This window comes from Coptis chinensis, chromosome 8 (genome assembly GCF_015680905.1).
Source record: "Coptis chinensis isolate HL-2020 chromosome 8, ASM1568090v1, whole genome shotgun sequence".
Taxonomy (NCBI): domain Eukaryota; kingdom Viridiplantae; phylum Streptophyta; class Magnoliopsida; order Ranunculales; family Ranunculaceae; genus Coptis; species Coptis chinensis.
This window is the reverse complement of record NC_141463.1, coordinates 30,573,572-30,593,824: the sequence shown is the minus strand read 5'-3', so window position 1 is coordinate 30,593,824 and position 20,253 is coordinate 30,573,572. Positions and strand designations below refer to the sequence as shown.

Sequence of the window (20,253 nt, the reverse complement as noted above, 5' to 3'; positions counted from 1 at the left end):
TTAGATAACACCAAATAATTATTTGGCTGTTGCTCAGGGTAGATATCTAGTTTTCTTTTTAGCTTGCAGAGTAGCAGGTAAAATTTTGGTTATCAGTGGGCAAGTATTTTTATCCTTCGTTTATTATGCTTTTTGGATAAGTAAAGTTTAACTGATTCGTTTATTATGCAGAAGGCTAAATCCTTTCCGTCAAATGCAACTTTCAGTATCTATTAAAAGATGGATCTGCACGTCTCTTTGACTCTCTCACCTTAACACGTAGCCAGCAAAAGAAGGTAAATGATGATCGATGCAATATTGCAATCTACCATAGATTTATACATTCAGCACAAAACCACTTAGCACTCTACCATATGTATTCAGCTGTCGAATATGTTCAAAACTTCAAGTATGTACACTATATCAGTCCAGGGTAATGGGGCTAAATAGATCTGATGTCTTACCTTAAAAGTCTGTTGCTCTGACATGTGCAAGCAGTAGATGGTACGTACAATATAAACTCCTATTTTTGTTGAAGAAAATCTGCTGAAAGTCTGGAAGTTACCATACACTATGTCATCTCTGATCGATAGCTCACATAACTATATCAGCACGCCATTCCGCAATAAACTAAATCCATGAACACTGATACTGTGTGCCTAGAATTGACAACAAGAGCTGCCTTAACACCATTTCACGAATGAAACTCCTGTCAGATTCGTTGGTCTTTCAAAATTGAGTACTTACGCCCAGCACAGCTTTCCAGTGATAAGTAATGGTACCAGTATTGTATATGCAAAAAGTGGCTGCAGACCAATTGCAACAGCTACTGAACTGTTAGAGCCAGGAGGAGGGTATGATCCGTAAATGGTTGGCGTTGACAAGCCGGGGTTACTTGAATTTAACGTGAACGGAGGCAAAGTAGAGCTGCAAATTTTTTTTTTTTTTTTTTAAAAAAAAGTAGAAATATGATTGCCAAACAACAGGACAGTTAGAAAATACTCATTAACTAGTTTAATAACCACAAGTAGTACCAAAGAAAGTAACTACCTTGTTGCTGGCGGCGAAGAAGATGATGAGGTTGTTGGTGGTGGGAACTGTGATGAGGGTGGTAACTGTGAAGAGGGTGGTAACTGTGAAGAGGGTGTTGCTGGTGGGGGCTGTGATGACGAGGTTGTTGCAGGTGGTGAGAATGATGTTGACGATGATGAAGACAATGATGGAAAAATGCAAGAACCTGTACCTGTTTAAAGTTCAAGGTAAGAAATTTTAACAAAATTTAGTGGACTGGATTAAAATTCTTCCAGCAACCAAGCTGCTGTACTGCCAAAATTGAGCTGATAATTTGTTATCAGAAACTACAATCTACAAAAAATTTAACTACTATTTCTTACTTGGATTGCTATTAACTAGCACGGCAGTTCCTTTGAAATCACAGCTGGACGGTACTGGATTCTTCTGATAGTAACTATTAAATGCATATGAGGCATGACTTTGAAGATTATTTGGATTATAGCAGCTTCCTGAAGTTTGGATGGCTGAACAGTCGGCTCCTCCATTCCCACAAGCATAATCAAGCGCAGCCTGAACTGCAATCTCCATCATCCCTGTCTTGGCCACGCACCAGCTCTGACCTGAGGTTGTCGGAGGTGTCACTGGATTAAATATTGGTGTTCCAATTGGTGGTGTAATGGGAATACCACCAACTGGCGGGGCTGGATTATTGATTGTTGGCGGTGCAATAGGAACTGCGAGGAATGGGGGAACTTGATTGCCTGCTGGTGGCACCATCGAAGGTGTAGTGACAGGATTTGTAGGAGGTACAGTTACAGGTGTGGTGATAACTGGTGTGGTGGAGGGAACTGCAAATGGGTTTGTTGCAGGATTCATCGGTGCTACGCTGACAGGATTTGTCGAGGGAACGGTGACAATTGTTGGAGTTGGGTAAACTTGGGGGATAGTGGTTGGTGTTGGTTGGTTGATGTTGTCATGTAGAGTTACTTTCACTGCTGGGGTGTGCTTTATGTCAAGGAGTTCTCTGCGGGAAGAAGGAAATATCTGCTCTTCTTCTCTGTTCAATTCCTTTTGTTCAGCCTCATCCATTGGAGAAATTTGAACAAATAACCCAGAAATCTTATCTCTGATGCGTTCCTCTGATCTTACACCAGTCATGAGCTTCTTAGTGAATTCAGTTACTTCTATTGCACTAGGAACAACAGAGTTCTTGACATTTAAAACAATAGGAACATCCTCATAGCTAAGACAATTAGCTGCCGAGGTAGCTTCTTTGATCATCATTCCAACAAACTGATCTCCCATACTCAATGCTCCATTTATTGTTGTTTCAAATACCATGAACGACCTAGACTTTCTTATAAAATCCACAACCTTAAGCACATCTTTTGCATGACATATTTCTATGTTGTCTAACATTGGAAGGGAGAACACGGTAGATACCTTCACCCTGTGGTTAAGGTCTAAACTTTTGAGCTCTGAATGAATAGACTTCAAGGTGGCTAAGAGCGACAACAACTCTTTATGTGACACTGAGCTTTTATTGGTACTAACTATGATACTTGTGATATTTATATAAGGGAGATGGTCTACAAGGTGTCGTTTTAGCCATGATCTCGGATTCTTGACATCAGATGCATTTAAGAACAGATCAACAAGTACTCCACTGTTGGCTAAAGTTTTCAAAATGCCATCATTTTCAACAAAGACCCTAATCTGAGAAGGGGAGACATGGTTTTTCCTGAGAAATGATATTGTTTCCATAGCTGATGAAATTGCATTACTTCCTCTTGCATCATAAGAGAAACCAAAAAGAGTCCCTGCAGGCAGAATGCAAAAAACAAAGGAAGATATATAATTAAGATCCAACATTAATTCCCCACAAGGAAGTTTGCAAGTACAATAAAAAAAGGAATATTGAAACATGGGGGAAAAGCCATTAACACTAAAGGCCAGTATGAGAATCTCTATACAAAAACTAAAATTTATTAGATCCCAAGTTTGATTTTTCTCATTGGTTCACAAATACCATTTGTTCAACCCCAGAATCTCAGTGCCCAAGAGGAAAATCCTCTGATTGCAAGTTGAGCCCAAGATTCTTATTCTAACAGAATATAAGCACATTATTTTCACATACTTAACAACATATTAACGATACTTTCAAGTATTAAAGATCAGTTAGTGGTGCATTAGTGTATATCCTAGAATAATGCTTAACTGAAAAAGAAAAGAATCAAGTGTAGTTAACTTTACTCACCTGAAGAACATAGTGTGAGAAAAGAAAGGAATGTGAAGAACAAGTATAATAGCTTAGACATTCCCTTAGTCAGTAGTACGTTTCTGGATTTTGGAGAAGACTCAAATGCAGTTTTTTCCAATGTGATATCTGAAACAGTTGAATGAGCAGTGGAAGTAAAGAGAGAGAGTAGTGTATAGTGTATAGTGTATAGAAATAAAAACAGTTGATGACTGGTGAAGGTGGTAAAAGGTATAAGCAAAAGTAGAGAGGGAGAGAAAAGGAAAAAAAAAGAAGAAAGCAAAAGAAGGATGGGATGATATTTGATACCTTTTTGCCTGTTTTGTCTGGTAACTCAGAGTCTCAAATTCAGAGTACCTTTGTCTTTAACTTTTTTTAATTAAAGCTGCTCAGTTAAGGCAGCAAAAAGACAAGAATTCTGTTAAACATTAAGATATATGACACACTGACTCACTGAGACAGTAACAAATCTAAAAACATTCGTCGCCTGAGAGATTCGAACTCTCGCGGGGAAACCCCATGTACTTAGCAGGCACACGCCTTAACCACTCGGCCAAAGCGACTTTCTTGTACATAATAACATTTAAAATTTACATAATTCTTGAAATTTATGTCAATTTTAGAGATGATAACCAAAAAATACATTGAACTTTGCATTTGGTTTCAAAACAGACAATGTACTTTTTTTTATTCAAATAAATATTGTAATTTTACAAAATTTCAATTTAGACATTCCGTCCAATTAATTGGATGTCCAGCTTATATGGACCGTTAAAAATTTTTCCAATTCTAATTTGCCTATGTGGCAGTTGTTTAGACCATGAGATGGCATTCATTCAACATTTCAACACGCTAACTCATCAAATTACAAATGATCGACATTTCGACACGCCAATATTTTGACATTTCGACACGCCAACTCATCAAATTACAACTTATATATCGGTCCAAATGTTGATATTTTGAATTGGCGTGTCGAAATGTTGGTGTGTCAAAATATCAAAATGTTGGCGTGTCGAAATATCGATCATTTGTAATTTGATGAGTTGACATGTCGAAATGTTGAATGAATGGCTCCTCATGGTCTAAACAACTGCCACATAGGCAAATTAGAATTAGGAAAAATTTTAACGGTCCATGTAAGCTAGACATCCAATTAATTGGACGGAATGCCTAAATTGAAACTTTGTGAAAATACAATATTTATTTGAATAAAAAAAAAGTAGGTTGTCTATTTTGAAACCAAGTGCAAAGTTAAATGTATTTTTTTATCATCAATTTTACCATCTCTAGCTTGTCAAAAGTTAAAAGATCTTTGGAGCGGTTTGAGTTTTTCTGAGCTATATATAGACAATGATCCAAATTTATCACTACAATCATATCAAGCGCTAACCAACAATATTCTTGGAACCAAACAATTGCTATGATGATGTGGTTGTAGTGAGAACATCGATCAATTGATGAGTGTTAGCTAGTAATGATTGAAAGATGCCTATAACATTTGAATAGTAAATAATTGAATGACGTTTCCTTATATGTAGATGTAGTGATAGATATAGTTGCCACTTCAAAAGTTTTGAAAAACAATTATTATAGAGTAGAATTAGTTAAAATGTTGTAAGTTTGAACCCCAAACAATAGTTGCCACCCAAACTCAAATTCCTGGCTCCGTCCTAGTTAAACATCCCATTTGTAATAAGTTCTTTTTTAGCATCTCTTATGTAAGTTTAATTCAAGTCTTTTAATTTATGAGTAAATTTAGGGTGCGCATGAGAGAGAAAATGAGGGTGAATTTGGGCCACTCATACACAGAAATTAAATGTATTGCTCCACAAAAAACTAGATTTATGTCTTCTTAGACTTGCGGAGTCATACACCTGCTGACCTGCACATACTAAAAGTCCTCATATCGAGAAAAAAAAATGTCTTTTAACTTTTTTTAATTTAATTTATTTATTTGCTATGACTTCATTGCTAAGTATACGTACTTCTTGCTAGTTTTCAACCAATATTTGATATTTCATTCTTTGCATGGCCAAAAGCGTCCTGTTGCTAGCAATACAGATAACCAGGAAAAGATGGCCTTGCATGTGATAAGGTTAAAAAGTTGAGACAGATACTAAATAATTATCAAGCTGACCAATTTATATATGTCTCAGACGGCAATGTAAAGTGTGATCCATGATATAGACTTCCACCTTCTAATTTTTAACCTTCACCAATCACCAACTTTAACAAAAAGTAACCAAAATGTATAAATTAATTAACCTCTATAACGATAGCCTTTGCTACTTCATTTTAATAAAAGTACAGCCTTCTTTTCAACACAAAAAAATCCCAAAGATAAGATTCATTCCAAGTGAGGTGTGTATGTCATGTCATGATCATCTGATACAAATTCACTATTGTGTTGTTTAGGGACCCCGTGTCATAGCTGGTTTTATAAGCCTACATCACCTGACCCCACCAATTGCCAAAAAAGAAAATATTCTGCCCTTGGTTTCATTTGTTAAGCACTTTCATCTGGGGGATAACCTTTTGCTTTTAGAATTCTACACTTGGCAATAACTGGATGCTTTCTAGCTAATAGAGATGGTCTTGAAGAGTTGTTTTAAAAACAACTCCAGCCCAGGACAACTTATTTGCGTGATGAAATAGAAGAACTAATTTCAATTACAAATTTATTTAGGAATTTCCACTGTAATTAGGAATTTTATGTCCATGTGCAAAGATGGCAAGCCTGGGAGAAGTCAAACCTGGTATCTCTAGGGAGGAACTAACCGCAAGCCCCCAGTCCATACCAGGCCAGCTGCTTATCTACACGGACTCCAAGCTGACACAAGGGATTGTATACTGGTCTTAGAAATGTGGATATTTTGACGACCCCACAAAGGTGTATCAGTTTATGAGCATTGCAAGGTTTACATGCTTCCGCTGATCAGGTCACATCGCCCAAGTGAAACATTGCAACTGGTCCAAGATTATTAGTTGCAGTTTGTTCGATAAGGATCTTATGATTAGTTATTCGTTTGTCTTTCTTTTGGTTTATTTCTTGTCAGAAAGAATAATGTTTGTTGTTGTTTTTTCTACTTAATAGTTGTTAGATAGGTTTGGGCGTTACGCTACAAAAGTGTGTTTAGTTAGAGTATATTCTCTATTGGAAATCAAGAAACTTGTTCTTAGTACATCTCTATACAAGTTAATCAGTGTTGCTTATATCCCCCCACCAGTAACGGTTTTCACTTTCCAGTTAACTATTTGCATTGCATAGTTCAGTGTTTTCTTTTTATTTTTCTTGCACAAGAACAATTTAGCTAATGGTGAATGATGCTTTGAAGCCGGTTCAGATGCATGCCAAAGTCTTGTTTACGCAGTATTGCGGCATTGCACACATGCATAAAGTAGCATGAAGTCATACTAACGTAACAAACACGTTTCACCATAATTATACTGGCAAACGATTGTTGCAGGAAAACAGAAATTATATTAAGCAAGTCTGAGAGTGTGTTAAACAATAATTTACAGTCATACTAACGTAACAAACACGTTTCACCATTACATTATTCCTCAGGCAAGAGATCCATGCAAACCCTTCACCCGACTCTTTTGAACCATCTTCGTATCTCAAAAGTCCTTATATATATAAATTAAGTCTCCAGCCAGGTCAATGTTCCAATTACCAAAAATTTGCTTGGGAGCTCGCCAGCAGATGGTGCAAGGTATGTAATCTTTTTCCTGAAAATACAACTATTACTAAGAAAGATCCAGTACAAAGAGTATATATAACATAACAATCGCAGTTAAGGTGATCGTACCTCTGAATGTCAATATCTGTTATGTAGATGAATCCAGCTATATTACTGTGTCAAAGAGGTGTACGATATTAGTATAGAAGTATGTTAAAATGCATATTTAGTTCATGAGAATGCAACTAAAAGAAGCAAGGCCCAAAATAACCATATCGTCCGATATTGGCGATTTCAACATAGATCACCAATAGAAAAAGTAACGGACTGATATTGCAATGGTCAATATATTAAAAAAAATGAACTGTAATAGTTCTATGAATTTACCACTAAAAAAAAAAAAAAGTAGTTCTATGTATATAAAAATATATATATATATACCAATGTCCAGTTCCCGTCATTTGAATAAATATCGCCAATATTTACCAGTATATAATATCTTATGCCTGAATGGTAGGCTGTGTTAGTGCCTGCCTTCTGACAGGATCTGGGGTTCGGTGTGGATAAATCTCCCATGGGGAGGTATCCCATGTGGCAGTAGTGCCTTCAATTGATTTCTTTTATAACTAATCGCTTAATCAGTATACATCAATGTTTCAACCACCCATGCTCACAAGCCATCATTGCAGATAAGCATCTCTATATTGTTGTTTCACCCTAGAATCAAGAATAACAATAATAGCAGTGGCGATCTTTCAATTGAACATACAAAGTTACATATGGGAGGCTTCACTCTAGAGAGTAGGATGAATGTGAAATTGCAAATTCAATACCTTGAGATAATTTGATCTGGTTCTTTAGCAAATGAAACAGCGAGAACTAAATGGAGCAGGTCACGGTTGATATTCACAGGTACCAGCCGCATCGGATCAGCTGCAGGCTCTGCACCAATGGGGAGAGCTGACCTTGGCGCCTGTGGGCCGCCTCCAACTCTATAGACAAACAAATCACTGAAACTTACAATATTGGAATGCGGAGAGAGATCATTTGTGAGGCCATAGAAATATTCCTGAAAGAAGAAGACAAAGGCATGACAAAACTTCGTCATTCAAGTCAGTGATAATTTGGCAACAATACAAGTACAAGTAGATGTAGATAATGTCAAAACTTATTGTCCTGAATAAATTTGGAAATAGTAATCAAACTTCTAAAGCATGTAAAAATAACAGGAGTATATGATCAAGAAAGGCCGCTTGGACAACATATTAATTAGTTCTGTCATATAGACCATTTCATAATAACAATATCATGATATTATCTCATAATAAAGCCTCTACATCAGGGAGTCTTGTTAGAGTCTTAGAGATACATGAATGCAAAATCAGTGAAAAGTTGGTCCATCCACTGACCATTTCTTACATTTAGTTCACATACATTTGCAAACAGATACTCAACTTTAAATGGATTCTGGTTACAGTATCCACGCTCTGTAATGTAGTCAACAGTTCTAGTAAAAAAATTGGACTTTACCCTTATCCTGTAGCTTCTGGCTTTCTGCCGAGCCTTCGCATTTCTGGAGACAACACCACCTGACTTCTGAAGTTTCACAACGTCCACATTAGGCTTGTTTTTCAACACATCTTTAAGCATGCTGCATAGTTTTTCCTACAAAGAGTTAAGAAAACATATAAATAACTACTTAAGGCAAAATAAAGAACCTCGAGACAAACTTGTCTTCTAATCTCCATATTCCATTAAGTAGTTGCAGAGCGACTACTGCAGGGTGGTTATTCACTTGTGTGCTCAAATGTCTCAACCCACTTGACAAGTTAACATTACAGTCTCGCTAGACTCTCTAGATAAAATCATAAAATATTAGCACATTCAACCACGTGAAAACTCAGGTAATGAGTATGCACTAGTTCAGTGATAGTAAGGGCGAGCAGGTTTGGTGTTTACCTGACCAATAACCAAAACTACGTCAGCGTTGAACGTGTCGATGGCATGAAGAAGCAACTGCAACCAAAAAATGAACTTATAAAGAAGGTAACATGCACGAAAAAGTAATTTGAGATCATATATATCAGAATTAGTGGAGACTGGAGAATTCAGAATTACCTCATAACCAACACCTTCTATCCATCCCATGGTATTTATCACCATACCTGCAGCTCTCGATTCCACATTACCAGTAAATTGTCTCTCTAGCGTTCGTGAGAGCTCTTTTACAATCACTTTATATAAGTCTGCATTGACACTACAAAGCAACAACTACTTACATTTGAAACATTCCAGAAAAAAAGTTTAATTTTCAAACTTATACAGTGAAGGGGATACTGAACAAGCGATATTAGAAAAAGTTTTCCGTAACGATAAAAAAAGTGAACATTGCTTTTGCAGTAGTATTCTCAATTTCTCATGAATAAAGGCATGGCTATCAGTTACGACATTCCCATTTATGAAAATTTCCCTTGAGGCGTCCACATTCCACAAACAATGGCAATATAAAAATCAGGGCAAATCGAACAAACTCAATCCCCTCTTCAACTTAAAGGGAAATTTTTTATATACATACATGCATACTAATGCCATAACCCAAAAACATGGAAAACTTAGTTAGGTTCAGTACCTGGGGGTGGTATGTCCATAAAAATAGACAAGGGGCATTTCAAGGGGAATTCCTTCCACTGGATCTATTGGCATTTCAATTGGGGTAGCAGCAACACAACCAGGAACAGTTATGGATCCCTGGCCTATATCCAAGTCTACAAATGTAGGTTTCCAACCCTGTTTAGCCGCCCAACTAAGAAGCATCCTCGACAATGTACTCTTTCCAGAGTCTGTAGGTCCTACGACAATCACCCTGGGTCCCTGAACCACTAGAAATCTCGTAACTTAATATTCAAAGGACATAATACGTGCTAACGAACATATACAGTCACAAACAATAGTTTTTGGCATCTCAGTAATCCAATTTCACCATGTTATCTTCCATTTTACATTTGAATATAGGAAAATTAAGGAAGAACTTTATCATGATGAAGGGTGATATGATCGATTAAGTAGCTGATTAAGCTGATATATGAGCATGGTCACCATTAAACAAGTGGAAGAGAAGGAGATGAAGTCTAAGAGTCAAGAGAACCAGGACTATAACATTAACTTAATTAATACCTGAGAAGCATCAGAATCATGAGTTGGGGATGCTTTGGCACGATTCCTTCTTCCCTCCAGAACAGCATGGACATTTACATAGCTGATCATTGGTGTCTAAAATCATATATTTTAAGTCGAAAAGTGCTATTAATCATCAGTCCGATACCCAAATACGAAGTTTAAAGAAAACGCATATATATACCTCATCAGCAGTGTAGTCAGTTTCAGTCATCCCATCCAATTCAACTGTGGCACCGTACCAGGTAAAAACCTGAGAATGACATAAAAACATATCCTCATTCAAAAGGTCAAATAGATATATCAGAGATTGGAATACACCAAGAGCACAGACTAATACGCTTCTGCTATCAGATTAGAAAAGGATGTGAGATTAAATGGGCCAATTGAATAAAGAAACAGGTTAACTCGGGCAGTGAAGTAGAAATAACTTTTGTGCAAGGTCATTCTGCAGTAATGCCAACGGAATAACATCCATTCAGAGAAATTGGCAGCTATAAACCTTTCTCGCTTCGTTTTCTTTTTAGTGAGAAGTTGTACAATTCTTCTCATCCCTCCATCACGCCATGCATTGTCTGAGGCCAAGAAAATGCATTTGATGTATAACAACTCAAATCAGGCATCATTACTATCAAAGGAGATGTAATTCGGTTGATAGCTTTCCTCGTTTAAAAGTAGAAACACAAAAATGACATCACAGCTAAATATTGGAACTATCCCCACTCTAAGACGGTGAAACCAGCTAGTTAGCTCATATCATTTGACAATTTCCGTTGAAGCCCACTCAATGATCTGTTCTATAAACCTTTATTTTGAATAAAACCCTTATCTCCAATTCCCTTCTAACTGGTCAAACATGAAACTCAAAACATTCTATACCAATTTGAATATAATCTGAATCTTGTCAACCCAAAGTCACGTAATTCACAAATAGAACAAAAGGCCACCTCTAAAACACATAATAACAGACAGTCTCTAAATAAAAAACAAAACTTTAACATCACATAAAATCATAGTTACAAAAGGCAATGAGAAGAAGTTTGATACTTACAGCAAATTTGAGATGAGGAGGAATAGTGAGCCAAATTTCAGGAGGGAGTTCAGTGCCATAAATCTCAGCAGTGCCAGAAAGAAGACGTAACTTAACTGGGCTTTCTGCAACTTCAATTCTAAGTTCACATTCTTTCTCTATATTTATCTTCCTTATATTTGATGATGATGATGATGATGAACTACCCATTACTGCTACTGCACTTGGTGTGTAACCAGCCATGTTTGTTTTTATGTTTTTATGGGTTTTGAGGATGGCCTTGGAATTTAAAAGTTGAGGGTGGAATATCAGTTAATGAGCGCAAGGTTTAGGAATGAATTGCCTTGTTAGTTGTTACATAACATCACGGATATCTAGGCCCACATCCCATTTGGAGATTTCTCACGCTGGAGTCTGAACATCTAAATTTTGAGCTTAAGAAAAGGATCTGCCATAAGTTCTGAGTTCTGACTAGCTGGTGCTCAGACCTCAGAGTAATGCAGGAGAAGTCGTTCAAGAGTTCATGATCAAGCATGTGAGGTTACCCCGCTTCATCTATCAGTAAATTACCTAAGGTACATGCACAATCAAAGAAAATATTTACCCCAAGTGCATGGTCAAGAGGAAAAACTAACAGCACCCAAGGAAGATAACCAGAACATGCACAAACACACGCAAACAAGGAAAAAGTAACCGGGATTTGTCAAAAGGAAACTGACAAAAATCCAAGGAAGACTAATAGTTCAAACAATTAGGGTGTTGTTGATGATTGATATGTCAAAGCGCATACCATCTTTGCCATTATATACAGCCCAAAAGTGTTAACAAAATAAAAAAACCACCCAAAGCAAACTAATTGAGACAGTTAAAAAGCCAATTTGCAAAATTTGTTATAGTAACAATTTAAACAAAGTTAACTCTTGCAAAAAACAGTGTGACTTGATAAATTATGACAATGAGTTGAACAATAACTCCAGTTGCCATGAAAGGTTTCATCTCCAGGTGAGCTACCAAGTCAACTTGCATTGAGACAACAGGAAGCATTACGCATCTACTTTTCTCCAGATTGTGTACCATCAAACTGTAGGAAGCAAAGAGTACATACTACTGCACGGATATCGCTTCACCTACAGTGTTCACATGGCATCGCCATCAGCAGAAGAAACCATCAGAAATCTGAACTGTAGTCATCCTTGAACATTTCTTCGGCAAATAGTCTTTCGGTGTTTTGAAATCATTTCTGGTGAAACCACTAGATTAATCAGTCAAAGGAACATAAATGATGTATTACTATTTGTGAATATCGAACTTCAAGAGGCAAAAAATACATACTAGGTAGGAAGATAAATTTAAGTAGTCTTCAAACCGCATGGTCCACCAGCAAATCCATAAAGAAAGGATCCAAAATAGCTTCCTTGACTGAACAATAGTCATTGAGTCGTTTCTTAAGTGAACGTAGATCTCTTTCATCTTTTGAAGATCGTTTCTGGTGATGCCACCAGATTTATTAGTAAAAAAAAACAAATATAAGAAATATTATTGATAATGTTTTATCACATCCCTCTGGAATAAAAATAAAAATAAAGAGCAATAGTATATACTACATAAGATAATAACAATAATAATAAAAAAGAGAAAACTTAATACATAAACTTACAAATGATTTCTTCAACAACAAAATATCCACCAAGTACTGTAACCACAACACATTCGTCTTTGGGAAACTGTTTGATCACAAGAACTTACAAAGTTTCAGATAAAAATCATAAAATGTTCCTTAAGAAAAACCTATATGGCAGAACAGACACTGCTAGAACATAAGATAACAATAAGATTTGGTTTTTCTTGTCCAAGGCAAAAAACAACTTCTCTACATAGGACATTATAATTTCATTTCCAATTGAAGGAATAACAAGTTCAATACAGGTCATTCACTGACCTAAAAATTCAACCGTAATTCTCATGCAAAGGTCTCGATTGGAAGTTAAAGTCTCTGTTTAGTTAATATCAGGAAATGGTTGCATTGACATAAAATAAAACTTCATGCAGCCATTACTTAAGGAATACACTTAATGAAATCAACAAAGTTATAAGATCCCGATTAACAAAAAAATGAAAGTTAAATGACCTTACAAGACGAATTCAACAAAGAAAAGAAATACAACAAGGCGATGATAATCACTTTTACGTCAGTCAAACTAAAGACAATAACAATCATACCTTCCCTCCCAGCAATCTTCTGTAACCTCCTTCATCCTCCGATATGTTTCAGACTGCCACAAAAAATCAGTCAAATAAGAATCTAAACAGCTTAAGAACAGTACTTAATGTGCATTTTTCTCCTTACTTGTCTATCCCCTTTAGGACCATTGAACAACTCTAGGTCAGAGGACAAGTCCAGAAAATGTATAGCTCCTCCTGTAAAAGATAAAATAAAATAAAAGAACATGGTAATTAAATACAAATCAACAACATATTTAATAATTTAATGTACTGTGTGCTGATCGATGTTGACCTGTATTTATTCGAGAAAGAGTGTAATCAATTATTGACACTGACAAACCAAAGGACCTAACAAACATTTCTCTCCCTTCCAGAGTGAAAGGCACAGACGCAACCTCATTACGAGCTAAAAGAATGTTCCCCCTGTAAAGTTACTTCCAGATCAGCCCATGTACTAAAAATATGTCTTATGCTAAGAGATTGAAGGATAGAAACTTAACCAATGCAGATCTCTGTGTTCAAATTCGTAGGCTGCTTCTGCTACAGCCAAGGCAGCCATAACCTGCAATTTGATTAGAAGATAAAATCAATCACAATTACCAGACAGAGGGAAATGGATTAAGATGAGGGAAAAAGGTATGTAGGTTACCTGAACCAACAAACCTCTTGCTTCATTGAAGTCTAAGAGCACGTAGTTCTCAAGATCCTTACCACCATGTGCTAGTACAAACACAACATAGCACTGAAGAAAATAATAAAAGTATTTTCAACATATGAACTGTTCTAAGCACATCAAAATATTAATATAGAAATTTAAGCTAATGACTATGTTCTACGCAGTACGCACAATAAACATTATTATAGAAACTTAAGCTAAATAACGTACTTAGAGACAGAAGATCACGAATCGTCGAATCCTCAAAAACTTTGTTGTCTCTATGTGGCTATGAGCATATACACTCTACGGATATGTGAGCACACCCAAAGGTCCTTAAGAGCTCAAGCATCAAATGTTGATTGATGAATAGGAAAAGAGAATTTCATGGACAAACAGGATTTATGTTGCCATCCCCGAATATGAAAACTCAACAAGTACCTTTCTTATGGTACTAGTATAATAATTTACTTATTCTTTTAGAAAGTTCCTCTTAACAATTTTTGTCATAGATACCATATTTGTGACTAATAAACTTTTTCTTTTATATACACATTTTCACTCAACCAACTCAATCTCATGCCCATATGACCTCCTAGGAAACGATTAGTGAGAAAAAGTTCAAAACGGAAGAGAACCTGTTTCTCTGGAAATTCTTTTGGGTGGTCATTTTCAGATCCATGTTTAGCATCCCAATTTTCCCAAGCACTGATCAGGGCAGCATCATAAGAACCTTGGCATACTTGCAAACTGCAGTTATCAAACTTGGTACTTGTTAAATATCATCATATGACATGCAAACCAATTCATTACCTTTACCAACAAGTATAAAAGCCAAAAACAATTATAAATAAACAAGGAGTACAGCTATATCAAGCCAACCCTAATTTGTAATCTACACGTTACAACTTCAAAAAGATCAGAACCCATGAATCACTAAACAAGATGATTTGTATCTGCCCATATTTGAAGAATAAATTTTTGAAATACATACAGAGACTACATACTCTATTGTTTGTATAAACGTTGTGCAAGCATTCTTAACATGGCCTTCACCCCCTCTTAAACAATTGAGAGTTTGGGAAAGTAAGACCTCCTCAAGCAGTTCAGCCGATCTCTGAAGCAGAAAAGGATGCATGATAATGAGTATCAACAAAAAACTAGACACATCACAGTTTCATTCTAAAAAGAAAGGTCAATAAATAGTGTCCAAACAACATAAAGGTAGTTTTGTATTCCCCCTAAATAACATGAGCTCACGGTTAAAAAGAGATGAGCCAACAACACTTCTCATGATCTTTATATATCCCCATGGGCGCATAAGTGGGGGAAAAAGAAGAAGAAAAACTCAATCCAACATTTCAAAATACACCAAAAGAGAATAGTAAATTGAATTTTAATACAAAGAGAGAGCTTTTCAAAAGTTTTTAAAAATTCTACATGCAATTATAACATATAAGTCTGATACAAAAGATAGATAAATTATCTCTGGATACCTTCTGCACTTCACCATTCACCAGCAAGTCTCCGTCGAATGGAACTATCTTGCAAACAGTTGTACCGGCATTGAAAGCTTCTCCAAATGTTCCTTCACCAACCTTGATTATAGTTCCTGGATCACTGTTGCAAAATGAAAAATAAATTTCCATCACAAGACTTGGAAGTCCACATCCAAAGAGTTCCAAACAAAAGAAAAAAAAGCAACAAGGAAGAAGAACAGAACAGCTAACAACAGGATACTTGGATAACAAGGCTATAGGAACAAGTATAAGTCTTTAAAAACGACAACATGTCAAACCAGTTCAAACATACACCATAGAAATTTCTTCAAATTACTATCAACATGACAAACATTAAAAATTAATGGAGGCAACTAAAGAGATTGTCCATACAACCATGAAATTGGATTTTCCTTTCCTTATAACCCATGCACATTTCCTATCTCCGTTTCTATTCCTGATTACTTGCTGAGGCAGATATTCATTAGTTTTTATGAGTGATGAAATTGGTTAGATTCTCATATTAAATAATTTGTAAAAGTAGAAAGCTAGGATATGACCAAGATGAGACCAGTTCTTTAAGATTTTAGATCATCCCACTTGCGTGATAAAATAACAACAAAGAAAAATCACTACTTAAATTATAATAGCTAAAATTATTTCTTTGATGTACAAGCAGGTAAGATTAGCTTTGCATTGCACTGGTGTAACCGTGTAAATCCTTTTCTTATCAAATAGCAACAGATGAATCCAAGTTTGATCATATAACAACTTAAAAGGAAGTTCTAAATTGTCGCTTCCATTAATATGAATGACAAAATAAGGTGCTATTGACAACAACTTCAAATCACTGCATATCAAATTAAGCATGTAATGAGCTTATACTACAGTGTTAAAAAGCTCATGCAAGTGCTTAGCAATATTTTACCTAGACATATAGCAGAGCGCATGAATTACCACTTTATAAATATGAAAATACAAGTAAATTCTCAAAGGATGGAACTAACCAATATCTGGAGAGCACATCCAATAGTGTTGAAGGCGCTGATTGCTTGCAAACTCTTAAAAGTGTGACATAAGGGTCCTGCTGATCCTTGACAAAGGACGCTGGCTGGGGTGAGAGTGAAAGTCTCCTGATTGCTTCCTCTATATCTTTAGGACCCTCATCGGTCAAAGGTAATGCTTCTATCTGGCCCTTATGTGGAGAAGCAGGCTTCTCTTTCAAATCATTATCCATCTGGCCCAATGTAACTCTGTTTGAGGTTTGCCGAGAGCCCCTTTCTGGGGTTCTCTCATTTAAACTAGTTGAAGCTTCATTGAACTTGGACTCCAAGGTCACAACTGGAGTCTCCAATATGCTAGATAGTCTGTCCGACGGCTCCCAGCTGTAATTTGACTTCTTCGAAGCCAACCATTTCCCTAATCTTGTAGCCAAATGTGTTAAAACGAGGTCATTATTTTGCCATGTACCAAAGTTCTTGGGTGAAGGGCTTTCTTCCACCAATTCAAAGGAGTCAACCTCTTGAAAGTATTCCCGCTCCTTTTCAAAGTTAGGATGTTGCGGAATCTTCCTCTGTAACACAAAAAAAGTAAAAAACATCAACAACAGCAACACTTCTGGTACTTCAGTACTCCTCATTCAGTTATTTTAATATATCATCTAATAATAACAGGAGCAAAATGGAAGAGTTGGCTGCAAGGTGTTTTTAGAGAGAAAAATTAACAAAAAGGTCCAAAATGGTAAGAAACGATTACAATTATTTTTGGTATTAAGAGCTGATACTCATACAGACTTACATGGAGAGGAGGTTGTCTTGGTTTCCTTTTCCCCACCTTTTGCCGCAGTTGACGGTAACCAGCATCTGCTGAAATAACGATACTAGTCCTCCCTCTGTCAGAATGAAGAAAAAAATAAAACTTCAAATGGGTAAGTCAACACAATATAAGAAACACTGGACGGCAGTGAATCGTCTTATAGGCATAATGAAGCACGATTAAAGTGTAAGTTTTAAGACAATAAAGCATGAGCTCACACAATTAGTCCACCACCTCATACACATTGTAAGAATATCAAAAACAATAGGAAAGAGGAACTAAGCAAAGCAACAGTACAAATGAATGAATGAGCAAGGTACCAGATAAAGAGAAGATTAACTATATAAATTAAAAACTTTTAGGTAAATGAATTTGAGTGAACCTATATCAAATGAGGAAGCTGAGATTGGGGCAGAAACATACAAGTTATACATTAACCATTGAAGACTAGAGACCATTGAGCTTTATTTCCTAATATTTTTTATTCTTCTATATGTAAAACTACTTATCAAGGAAACTTTCCGTTTAACACTTTGACAATCCTAATGAAGTAAATAATTTTCTTGAAGCAAACTTATATCTCATAAGATCTTTCAATCACAACAACTTCCAAGCATTGGTCATAATCAAAAGACAAAAAAGAAAGGAAAAAAGGATGAGATACCTATTACAAAGAGAAGCATCAAACAAATATGAACACAATAAAGATACAAAAACAAACGCAACCCAAGCAAGGACTCCCACTTGAACAAGATAAAAACCTCCTCTGCAACGACGATCTATCAGCATGTTCTCTCTCATTCCTCTCCAACTAGAGCCCCAAATGATCGCACAAGTATACCACAACTAGCAACCATCCGAGGAATGGACCATCACCCTCTGAATGTAGGATGCTAGAGATCCTTCACCGACCGACACCAAACCTCAGAAATGAAAATGGTTGAGAGTGTGACTAACTGACTCACCATATATGACAAACAAATGTTTCTGCCTCAATAAGAGTTATGAATTTATGCAGCTTCAACTTCCATGATATTCCACTCTCTAAAGGAACCAATAAGAACTAAAATATGACTTGCTTCGAGCAGACAAACGTAGCCATGTATACCACGAACCTATTCAACATTATGGCAACAATGCATACAACCCTCTTATTTCTATCAAATATGTGCTCCATATGACATTAATCTATTCAACTACTACCCAATTCTCTTGGTGCTTCTTCAACACTGGCAATGCATAAAGCGCCTTTTTTCTAATGTCTCCAACTAACTAGAAAATTCTCTTATTGATTATTCCTTCTTCTAAGACAAACATTCAATTTTCTAGGTAAAAGAAAATGAGAAAGCAGAAAAGTGAACCTGGTTGAAAGAGAACGATTCCAACTAACTCTCTTAGTAGGCGCAATACTCATCCGCTTATTCTTGGACGGGCTGCCAAAAATTATAAAATTAAAAAAGATTAACATTTTTCAAAGGAAAAAAAAATGTAATTAATTACTGACATATTTTCTTGATCAAAATTATTGGGCTTTCTCCTTTTGCAAAAGACTTTGATATCTTCTTCTTCTTCTTCAGAAGCAATTATTTCTGACCATATATCAACTTTCTTGCCTGGACAACATTTGAATATTTAGTACACAGAAATTAATTTTCAAAATAATAACAGAAATATATATCCCACCTCTATCAGAATCCATAACATATCAGAGAGAGAGAGATTTTGAATTTGTTTGTTTGGGCGGGCGAGTATGTTTTTCAGTTTTTACACACATCCTCATTTCTCAATCGTTGGTATATATCGTCGACATTTTGATGAAGACAAGGACCACGTATTTTAATTGTGATACTTGGCTAATTAAAGAATAACTAAAAATCAATATATATATATATCAGTGTACTTTCATTTTCATACACGATTGCTAAAATTCAAATAATGAGAACCAATGTGACTAAATTGACAAAACCGTATTGAGAAAAGAAAATAATTAGCTACTTTTTAGCAACCTATATCCATCTTAACATTCCTTTCACGTATGTCTATTCTATCACAACCAATTCAAAAAAGTGTAGGGCTTGACTAATCGATTTAAACGATCGTATGTGTTAAATCATTTTTTTATTTTATACACCTACAGCAATATTAGACACACCTAATTGATTTTTGTAAATGGCAAAGGTTAGGGGGACATAAGCATGCCTGAGAACATAACTTAATAATATAATGCTTTTTGTAAGTGGTTGTTGATCATGGTCGTCTCTATCAAGAAACTTATTTAGCTTGGAAGGAGAATGGTGGCCGTGGCTTCATCTTTGCTGGAGGATTATCTTGTAATATAGCTTGAAATATTGAAGAGCAAAAGATGATCGAATAATTGGCTACTTGAATCTTTGACTGATAGACAAGTACAAACTAACAGACTCATTCCACATACTTAAACATCACTAATTTTATTTTATTTAAAATCTGGTCCCATGCCATATACAAATATATGAAATACCCCTTCAAGAGGAAACTACTCGAGTCATTTGATTATTAATTTTCTATTTAATTTTAAGTTGTGTATGGTGGGGGTGGTTAATGCATATATTAATTATCAAAAAAAATGTATACATGGCAACGTCTCCTTGATATGATCTTTGTTTGTTATGGATGTTTTTATTAAAACCACAGGCCAAACAGGCTTATAGGCTAACCAACCTATTTCTATTTGGCTTCGAGTTGATTCTTCTACCATTCACTATCAAAAAACAAAAGATTCTTCTGCCATACAAGTATACAACTTTAGAAAATTGGTGCATGTTTTTAATCCATTTTGAAGCACTTTTTGTTTCTTTGTGAATTGTGATGCAATCAACTTTCCTAAATAGTGCATAAAACAGCCCGTAACACTAATTTTTGTTTTATCTACTATCTACTAG

General features: G+C 35.8%; 3 protein-coding genes, 1 long non-coding RNA gene and 1 other non-coding gene across 5 annotated transcripts; 1 reads left to right on the top strand and 4 right to left on the bottom strand.

The window, feature by feature from the left end:
• Nucleotides 1-295: 295 nt before the first annotated feature.
• On the bottom strand, nucleotides 296-3,449 carry LOC147481038 (uncharacterized). Its single transcript, XM_086575478.1, has 5 exons — nucleotides 3,251-3,449; nucleotides 1,374-2,813; nucleotides 1,030-1,222; nucleotides 727-906; nucleotides 296-638 (listed from the first exon to the last, which is right to left on the bottom strand). Exons 1-5 carry the CDS (start codon nucleotides 3,309-3,311, stop codon nucleotides 587-589), a joined length of 1,926 nt encoding a protein of 641 aa, XP_086431604.1. The 5' UTR covers nucleotides 3,312-3,449; the 3' UTR covers nucleotides 296-586.
• A 282-nt stretch (nucleotides 3,450-3,731) lies between these two features.
• Nucleotides 3,732-3,813, bottom strand: TRNAS-GCU (transfer RNA serine (anticodon GCU)). Its single transcript has one exon. It is a non-coding gene; the product is annotated as a tRNA-Ser (tRNA).
• Nucleotides 3,814-6,711: 2,898 nt separating this feature from the next.
• Nucleotides 6,712-11,856, bottom strand: LOC147481035 (protein CLP1 homolog). The gene is made up of 10 exons (XM_086575479.1): nucleotides 11,162-11,856; nucleotides 10,295-10,363; nucleotides 10,111-10,206; nucleotides 9,566-9,807; nucleotides 9,055-9,193; nucleotides 8,896-8,952; nucleotides 8,467-8,601; nucleotides 7,770-8,005; nucleotides 7,066-7,110; nucleotides 6,712-6,985 (listed from the first exon to the last, which is right to left on the bottom strand). Exons 1-10 carry the CDS (start codon nucleotides 11,381-11,383, stop codon nucleotides 6,898-6,900), a joined length of 1,329 nt encoding a protein of 442 aa, XP_086431605.1. The 5' UTR covers nucleotides 11,384-11,856; the 3' UTR covers nucleotides 6,712-6,897.
• On the top strand, nucleotides 6,830-8,199 carry LOC147481036 (uncharacterized). Its single transcript, XR_015203532.1, has 2 exons — nucleotides 6,830-6,969; nucleotides 7,849-8,199. It is a non-coding gene; the product is annotated as an uncharacterized LOC147481036 (long non-coding RNA).
• Nucleotides 11,857-11,897: 41 nt separating the features above from the next.
• HASPIN (Protein kinase superfamily protein) lies at nucleotides 11,898-19,634 on the bottom strand. Its single transcript, XM_086575477.1, has 16 exons — nucleotides 19,016-19,634; nucleotides 18,837-18,945; nucleotides 18,694-18,765; nucleotides 17,315-17,408; nucleotides 16,525-17,090; nucleotides 15,515-15,638; nucleotides 15,026-15,135; nucleotides 14,657-14,768; nucleotides 14,013-14,105; nucleotides 13,864-13,925; nucleotides 13,656-13,786; nucleotides 13,488-13,558; nucleotides 13,361-13,413; nucleotides 12,798-12,864; nucleotides 12,473-12,626; nucleotides 11,898-12,380 (listed from the first exon to the last, which is right to left on the bottom strand). Exons 1-15 carry the CDS (start codon nucleotides 19,029-19,031, stop codon nucleotides 12,501-12,503), a joined length of 1,806 nt encoding a protein of 601 aa, XP_086431603.1. The 5' UTR covers nucleotides 19,032-19,634; the 3' UTR covers nucleotides 11,898-12,380; nucleotides 12,473-12,500.
• Between the last annotated feature and the right edge of the window lie 619 nt (nucleotides 19,635-20,253).